The 8203-nt window shown below is 30.2% G+C and overlaps 4 protein-coding genes across 4 annotated transcripts in view; 1 reads left to right on the top strand and 3 right to left on the bottom strand.

The window, feature by feature from the left end:
- Nucleotides 1-830, bottom strand: part of LOC119676134 (3-hydroxyisobutyryl-CoA hydrolase, mitochondrial-like) — a 958-nt gene extending 128 nt beyond the window's left edge. The window contains exon 1 of the mRNA XM_038087366.1: nucleotides 8-830. Within this exon, the coding sequence (XP_037943294.1) occupies nucleotides 8-790 (783 nt within the window). The 5' untranslated portion in view covers nucleotides 791-830. The remainder of the gene's footprint in view (nucleotides 1-7) is intronic.
- A 1158-nt stretch (nucleotides 831-1988) lies between these two features.
- Nucleotides 1989-2984, bottom strand: LOC119679612. Its single transcript, XM_038092064.1, has 2 exons — nucleotides 2349-2984; nucleotides 1989-2279 (listed from the first exon to the last, which is right to left on the bottom strand). Exons 1-2 carry the CDS (start codon nucleotides 2959-2961, stop codon nucleotides 2008-2010), a joined length of 885 nt encoding a protein of 294 aa, XP_037947992.1. The 5' UTR covers nucleotides 2962-2984; the 3' UTR covers nucleotides 1989-2007.
- Nucleotides 2982-4393, bottom strand: LOC119679613 (biogenesis of lysosome-related organelles complex 1 subunit 5-like). The gene is made up of 3 exons (XM_038092065.1): nucleotides 4159-4393; nucleotides 3826-4097; nucleotides 2982-3168 (listed from the first exon to the last, which is right to left on the bottom strand). The coding sequence occupies exons 1-3, from the start codon at nucleotides 4181-4183 to the stop codon at nucleotides 2998-3000; spliced, it is 468 nt and encodes a 155-aa protein (XP_037947993.1). The 5' UTR covers nucleotides 4184-4393; the 3' UTR covers nucleotides 2982-2997.
- Nucleotides 4394-6051: 1658 nt separating this feature from the next.
- On the top strand, nucleotides 6052-7740 carry LOC119679609 (bifunctional arginine demethylase and lysyl-hydroxylase PSR-like). Its single transcript, XM_038092061.1, has one exon. It carries the CDS (start codon nucleotides 6193-6195, stop codon nucleotides 7399-7401), a length of 1209 nt encoding a protein of 402 aa, XP_037947989.1. The 5' UTR covers nucleotides 6052-6192; the 3' UTR covers nucleotides 7402-7740.
- The last annotated feature ends 463 nt before the right edge of the window (nucleotides 7741-8203 follow it).

Raw genomic sequence — 8203 nt, 5'->3', positions numbered from 1 at the left:
AACTTACCTCCAAAGTTTTATTAGCCCATTCGCTGCCATCCTTTTGAAGATTTTCAATAATTTCCTCTACGCACTCTGCAGTGAAGCATTTATTAATTTGTTCTAGATGTGGTTTAAGTAAAAAATCTTTTGCTGTTGGTTTGTGATATTTTTGTAATATATCAGGCACTTCTTCAGAATCACCACAATTTAATAAATCTTGTTCTAATTCACTTAATTTGGCACTTTCACAATAATGTGTAGCAACGCCAGCCTTCAGTACATCGTCACCCTTCAAACGTTGTCCAGTAAGACCTAAATAAAGACCCAATTTACCTTGAAGTCGTGGTAGAAAATGTGAACCACCAACATCGGGAAATAGTCCAATAGCTGTTTCAGGCATAGCAAAAAGTGTACGTTCCGTTGCAACACGATATTTGCCATGAACTGAAAGACCAACACCACCGCCCATCACAATACCATCGATAAGTGCAATATAAGGAATTTTATAATTGCCAATAAGTGCATTCGTTGTATATTCCTCACGGAAAAAGCTCTTCGATTCTTCCGTTGGACCTTGTTCGACTATTGCACGTACATCACCGCCGGCACAAAAGCTCTTATCACCCGTGCCCTTGATAATGACCAACGATTTTGAGGTCTCACACTTTCTCAAGTGTTTATAGATCTTACGCACCATTTCTAAGTTAATTGCATTTAAAGCTTTTGGTCGATTTATTATTATTAAACCTTTCGAAAAGGATTCAGTGGCTAAAACGGCAGATGTCGAAGTCGATAACGCTGCTGACATTTTGCGTATTAATGGATTCGTTTGAATTTTATTAGCTGCCACGGCGGTAGGTACGAGTTCAACGGTAAACTATCTGTGATGTCGACTGAGAATAGAATGTCGGGAAAAAAAATAAAATTAATTTAATTTTAATTTAAAATTGTAAATAAATATCAACAGGTAATTGTATATTAATGTGAAGAAATATATATTTTTTTTATTTATATGAATTTGAATTTACCATGTCGGCTACTTTTTTTGATTAATGCTCGCTTCACACACAAAACACCCAGTTGCGCAACACAAGAACTGTTCTTGCCTACTGCTCTGCTCCACTTTCTGCTTTTGAGCTTTGCCGTAGCTTTTTCAGATTTTGTATGTTTATTGCAAAAAAGTAGTATTTGATAAAATTATAAACTTTTTATTGCAAAACGAATATTAAGTATGTGTAAACATTTGTAAAACTAATAAAGTATAAAAACAACTATATATAAATGATTAATTTTTGTTTTTTTAATATTTTAAGGCTTAATTATTTTTATTTTAATTTTAAACTTTTAATTTAATACTTTTTTATGCAAGAAACTCTGTTTTTGTAGGCTCCAATCGTGCTTTTCTTTTGAACATCCTTTAAATAAAACAAAAACAAAAACAAAATAAAAAAGTATGATTATGTTTTGCCGCTTTGTTTTGATAGCGGTATTTGTGCAATAAATTAATTAATTTTTTTATTAATTAGCATATAAGGTTTATTAAAATAAATATTAGAAATTGAGAACTAAAAGCATAAACATAAAATTTTGTTTAATAATGTTTAATACTAAAAACAACTACGCATTGTCATTTATATTAACAACACAGCATAATCAGACCCCCAATCGCCATTTTCTTTTGAACGTCATTCGCACATTGCAAAAACTGAACACACACACACGTGTAATGTTTTGCGGCTTTTGTGTTTTTATAACTTAATTCGTATTAAATTGACTTTAATTAATATTAATATATTTTAATAAAAACCACACATTAAAAAAAACAAGTCGAGTAATGAGAAAATACTATAAATAATAACAAACTATTTTTATGGGCGTATTGTGCATACATTAAGCACTCAAACCTTTGAACATAAACTAACCTTGAAAATAAAAACAACAATACTTTTTGTATATATATATATATATATATATGTATAAGTCTTGTTACATATTTAAAGTAATACGTAAATAATGCAATTTTTATTAATCATTGTGAGGTTTTTGATTTTTATTTAAAGCATTTGTTTGTATTTTGCTTGTGGTGACGACGTCATCATACTCATTCAACTTCTTTGCCAGGAAATATATTTCAGCTAAAGCAATAACAAGAGCACATATAATGCCAAGCAATAAACGAAAACCAAAATCTAAGTTTCCAATGATAAGTTCTATGCCAAGGAAACCAAATACAAAACCAGCAGCTACAGAGAATACGAATTGCAATACTGCAATTATTTGCTTATTAAGAGCTTTCACTGTTACAAAAAAATATAAAAAAATATATATAATATTAATTAATTAAATATTTAAATTTGAATATTTACTCTGATAGGCAATTGTGTCCTCGGGAAAATTTTTTAAAGTCGCATCAACATTTTTGGTCATTTTTTGATATTCTAAATTTTGTTGTTGTTCACGTAATTTTTGACAACGTGCCTCCAATTCAGGATTTCTTTCAATTATTTCATTTTGTGGTAAAATTAATTCACATTTTTCAATTATATTATGTAAATATATATCAGAGCCATTATCTTTTCTTAACTTAAGTAAAAAGCTATTTAACCATCTTAAATCATTGATATATAAACACATATCTTCATTTATTTTAGGTTCCTCAACTGAATCAGTTTCAGTTTTATCACCAGCTTTGTTATCAAGTTCTGGTTCACTTGAAACAGAGCTTGTATCATCAACCATAACTTCATCAACATTCTTACACAATTCGGTTAACAGCTTCATATCAATTTTAGGTGATTTTATTTTTTCTTCATTTAATATTTCAATTTTTGTTATTAAATCCACTCCATTACGTCTCAATATTTTAGCCATATTTTCTGTTACTTCTGTTATGGCACTTGCATTTTCCCGGAGCAATGTTATTAATTCCATTGAGGGACGCACCTTTATGCGTGTGTCTGCTATTGTCGTCTTTAACATTTTTATTTTATTTTATTTTATTTTGGTATATTGAATTTACTTAGTTATATTTAACTTTAATTGCAGATCGGAGTAGAGTTCTGCAATTTCTTCCTCCTTCTGTTCAAAAGAGTTATCAATGCGTGTAAATCCGTGTTTAAGATCGTTGCAAAAGTTATCCTTTATCTGTTGTCTCTGCTTGCGAGACTCTGCTAAGAAATCACCCGGCTGCAATGAAAGAAAGAATATATATTATCTATTTGACATACAGTCATACACAAAATTTTAATTCATGCAAGAAGTTTCTAACAATTTATATATATATACATATATTTTACTAGAGCAAATACACTTTATGCGAAACATTTAAGCTATTTAGTTAATCATTTCTGAGACCACACAAGCGGATAACACAATTTCACCGGATTACTTTTTTATGAGAAATTAAAATTCTCCATCCACATCTCCAAATTCTATTTAACAGTTAGAGCATATACTATATAGACATTATATATTAAAGCCAATAATGGTTCCAAGACTTTAGAAGAGCGACTAAGAGCCGTTCATCACCCCAAAGGGATATTACAAGTAGATGCTCACGGGCTACAAAAACAGCAACAATGCCAATAGGAAAGTTAATATAAAAAGCATATAATATAAATATTTATATACAATATAAAGCAAAGGAATCATTTCTAAATTTATATCTGCACTTTGTCTCTTTAACCAACTCTTACGAATATATAATAATGTATACTAAAATATAATAATATATACTAATATAAAAAGCACATAATATAAACATATATACAATATAAAACAAACGAATCAGTTCTAAATTCTCTATCTAAATATCTGTATTTCGTCCCTTCAGCCATCTCTTACCGGCTTTTCAATATTTGTTGATTTTAAAAACAGTTCTACACCGCTTAATAAATCTTTTATGTCTGTTGATATTTGATTAAGATTCGCCGTTCCCAATGAAATGCAGCGATCAGATAAATCGTATTTAAGTTCACCTACAGTTTCTGTTAACTTGAAGAGTGTTTCCACTTCAATGTCGTTACGTTTAATCTCAAAATTATTTAAAAAATTTTCAATTTCACCATTGACAAAAACTCTGTGATCTAATATTCTATGTTGTGCATTGTAGAAACCTTTAATAAAGTTGTTGTTTCGATTAATATGAATAAACTCTAAATAACTATAATTACTTACTTTTTCCGATTTTTTGATTTAACATTGGATTGTTTAGCTTAGTAAAAAAAACTTCAAATATTTAATAGGTCAGTCGAAGTTATTAAGTATATTTACAATATTTTCTTTAAATATTTCTTCAATTTTGTCACCTGACCGATTTTGACGTTTAGTGCTTAAGATAACTTTTATCTCTGTCATGTGTTATTTTTTGACATATTTTTACGAACATAGTTTGAGATACAAAATAATAACCGGCGCTGTGTTCAGTTGTTACTAAAATGAAATAATAATATATAAAAATTATACTATGGTCGTGTGCGAGTTAGGCTAAGTTGCGTTCTAAATGAGGGAAATTCTAAGTTGTGTCGACAATGTAGTGATGTGTCGATACGTGTTGATAAATGGCTAAATGTGTGCAGTGCAAAAAATCCCAAAAAATCTCCCATTTGGTTTAGCATCAGCTTAGCCTAACTCGCACACGTCCTATGTTTAGACTAGTGTAAATTTGACAAATTTGACAAATGTGCAGCAATATGTGACATTTTCAATATAAAATTAATATAAATTCCATATAAAAATATACTACAGAGGTTCGAAAATATAGCATAGTGATAACATAGCATTATGTTTAATTATTGAAATAATTTATATATATGAATGTAAACTTGAAGAATTTTATTGTAATCAGATTAAAAAGTTTACAATTTCTGGGAAACAAAGATATACCGTTATAAAACTATATATGAATGCTGAAGCTTATACTATGTTCAGACACAATTTAATTTTGCAAAAATCTTTAGTTCTAAGGTTAGAACTAAATTAAGGAAAATGACTTAATTTAGTTAAAATGTAGCCTGAAATTAAGGGAAATTTCAAATGCAACTATGTGTAAGCTAATTTTAAAGCAAAAGATAAGTTGACGATAACGAAAAAATGACAATTTTTTTAAATAAATGTCAGTGACAGTTAAATTTAATGAAACAGGGAAAATATTTTGATAGTAGTGCAATTTTTTAAATTTTGAATATAGACAAAAAACTGTAATTGATATTAATTTGAAATAGAGTGAAAAATAATAACTCACATACTTAAAATCCACTAAAACTAATAAAATTACTGAATCCCATCAACTTTTAAAATTTCCAAGACACAAATGGTGTTTGGAGCATGCAAATTTTAACATAATTAACATTTAAGCATTCTTTTTGTAAATAAAAAACATATGATATCCTTAATTTGTGCAGTATGACCATTTTTCAAATTAATTTAATTTAAAAAAATTTGGCTGTCTGAACATAGTATTAATATCGTGAAAATGAAATTAAGTTAATTTGGAAAGTGTTCATACTGCCCCAAATTAAGGAAATCATATGTGTTTTATGTATGAATAGCCCCATATACCTTCTAGCGCATTGGTGCTTACTGGTAATTGGTAATACATAATTTATATGAAAATTATAAAATAAGTGTTTTTAAATTTACTAAAATTACTAAAGCGTGAAAAAATTTTTTTTTGCTGATATTTTTATTTTTTATATATATATTTTTTTATATATTTATTTTATGTTTCTTGTATATTTTTGTTATGTATTCATTATTAATCATGAAAATTAAAAATTTAAATATTTAAAAATTCTTTTAATTATTTTTATAGATCGAAATCCTGATGATAGAGTTTAATAAAAAATATTAAAGTTTTCTTATTTAACAAGAAGGGACCTGCAGTCAGAATAAAAATATATAAAAAAACAATTTTTATTTTATATATTAAAATATTTTTCTTTTAAAACTAAGGTTGATGATTTTACTTGTTGAAACTAATTAAATGCGCATATAATATGAATATTACAACTTGTTGTTGTTCTGTTTGTTTAATGTGCAACATAATGTGTTGGCAACACTTTTTTCTACATGCAGCTTGTCACGTACTCGCACAATACATTCGCGAAATGGTTTGTCAGTTATATTTGCACATTTAACAGGTCATTGGTGTTCCCATTAATTTCTTAAGAAAAATCTCAGCATTTTGAAAACCCACCAATTTTACAAATAATGAGCGATGAATTTAAACTGCCAAAACGCTCGAGAAAACGTTTGCGTGAGGTGAAACGAAAAGCACGTCCCGAATTGGGTGACAAAGAGGCGTGGACGGCGTTGCGCTATTATGAAAATTTCCAAGAATTCCGCACGTTTACAGATAATGCTGAACGCATTAATGAGAAAATTGTTTCCTGCGAGGAATTTATACAGCGCTTCGAGCGACCATATAAGCCAGTAGTGATTGAAGGATGCCAAGAGGGTTGGCTGGCACTGGAAAAATGGACAATGCCTCGTCTATCAAAAAAATATCGTAATCAAAAATTTAAATGTGGTGAAGATAATGAAGGATATAGTGTTAAGATGAAAATGAAGTATTATATTGAATATATGCAAGCAACTCAGGACGATAGTCCATTATACATATTTGATAGTAGCTTCGGTGAACATCATCGCCGCCGTAAACTATTGGAAGATTATACAATACCGAAATATTTTCGTGATGATCTCTTTAAGTATTGTGGTGAAGAACGCAGACCGCCATATCGTTGGTTTGTGATGGGACCCGCACGTTCAGGCACTGGCATACATATTGATCCATTAGGGACGAGTGCTTGGAATGCTTTAGTGCGCGGACATAAACGGTGGTGTTTATTTCCAACGCAAACACCTAAAGAATTGCTGAAGGTTCCCGGTGCTGTAGGTGGAAAGCAACGTGATGAAGCCATCACGTGGTTCAGTACCATATACCCACGTACAAAACAAATTGATTGGCCAAAAGAATATGCACCTATTGAAATATTACAAGGTCCTGGTGAAACAGTATTTGTGCCTGGCGGCTGGTGGCATGTGGTACTCAATTTAGATGATACAATAGCAGTTACACAAAACTTTAGTAGTCGCACGAATTTTCCAGTTGTTTGGCATAAGACTGTGCGTGGCAGACCGAAGTTATCGCGTAAATGGTTGCGAGTGTTACGAGAAAAAGAACCTGAATTAGCTAAAATCGCTGAAGGTATTAATATCGATCAAAGTACTGGATTTGCTTCAGATAGTTCAAGCAATTCGAGTTCGTCGTCAAGTTCCTCGTCTTCTTCAGACAGCGAAGGCGGCGATGGTAGTTGCGATAGTTGCTCCAACACCGACAGTGGGCAAGAGAGTCTTACAGCTAAAAAGAAGAAAAAACGACGCATGGGTGGTGGTGCGATGGGTGCCAATTCATGATGTTCAAAGTGTTTTGTTGCTCATGAGTCCGGTTCTGGTACAGATCTCGGCTTAGCAAAGCTGTTAGAGAACCGACTCAAATTGCGACTCTACACTAAAAGTTAACATTTGTAGATATTTAACGGGCCAATGATTAAAATATAAAACACTATCAGAATCTTACACTACTCCTCTGGCTTCATAGACATAGAAATTCGTAATAACTGAAACTATTTTGAATATTTTATTATACAATATTTAAACTCACCACTGTTACAATAGTTAATTAAAATAACTTAATGCCAATTTTAATTTAAAGAAAATAGAACTGAATAAATTTAATTATTTATAATGAACTACTAATATAATTAAATCTCTTTTATTTGTATAAGATTGTAACCGTTTTGATGAGTAAAATTATTTTTATGTTTAAAAAATTAACAAACTCACTTCGTATTCAGATGACAAGTCAATAAGCTTTTATTAAAATAGAGTAAAGCAAATTTTTTTTCTTTAAATAGTTAGATTTCAATTTTCTTTGATTTGGTCTAACAATTTTTTAACCTTTCAAGCCGCCATAATAATATAATCTGTCTAGTGTTTTAAAATAAACCGTTATCTTGGTCATTAGCCTCAAGTTTTAGTAGCAAGTGTCTTTGCTCCCAAATGTTTCTTCAGATTTGGAAATAGTCACAAGAGACGAAAACTGGGGAATATGCTGAAGTAGAGGAAATTTTGAAGCTGATTCTCTTTTTCCCTATCTCTGAAAACTAATGTTGCAACCATCCTTTTAATACTTACTTACAGTATTTATTTAGCTTTT

The sequence above is a fragment of the Teleopsis dalmanni genome, chromosome 2, assembly GCF_002237135.1.
Source record: "Teleopsis dalmanni isolate 2A chromosome 2, ASM223713v2, whole genome shotgun sequence".
Lineage (NCBI taxonomy): Eukaryota > Metazoa > Arthropoda > Insecta > Diptera > Diopsidae > Teleopsis > Teleopsis dalmanni.
Note: the sequence above shows the minus strand (reverse complement) of the source record. Positions and strands in the feature narration are given on the sequence as shown.

Coding starts and splice junctions, on each gene's coding strand:
- LOC119679612 (XM_038092064.1), bottom strand. CDS start 2,961: ATGTTAAAGACGACAATAGCAGACACACGCATAAAGGTGCGTCCCTCA. Junction 2,280..2,348: donor GGACACAATTGCCTATCAGA/GTAAATATTCAA, acceptor TTTTTGTAACAG/TGAAAGCTCTTAATAAGCAA.
- LOC119679613 (XM_038092065.1), bottom strand. CDS start 4,183: ATGTTAAATCAAAAAATCGGAAAAA. Junction 4,098..4,158: donor AAATCAAAAAATCGGAAAAA/GTAAGTAATTAT, acceptor ACTTTATTAAAG/GTTTCTACAATGCACAACAT. Junction 3,169..3,825: donor CAACAAATATTGAAAAGCCG/GTAAGAGATGGC, acceptor CTTTCATTGCAG/CCGGGTGATTTCTTAGCAGA.
- LOC119679609 (XM_038092061.1), top strand. CDS start 6,193: ATGAGCGATGAATTTAAACTGCCAAAACGCTCGAGAAAACGTTTGCGT.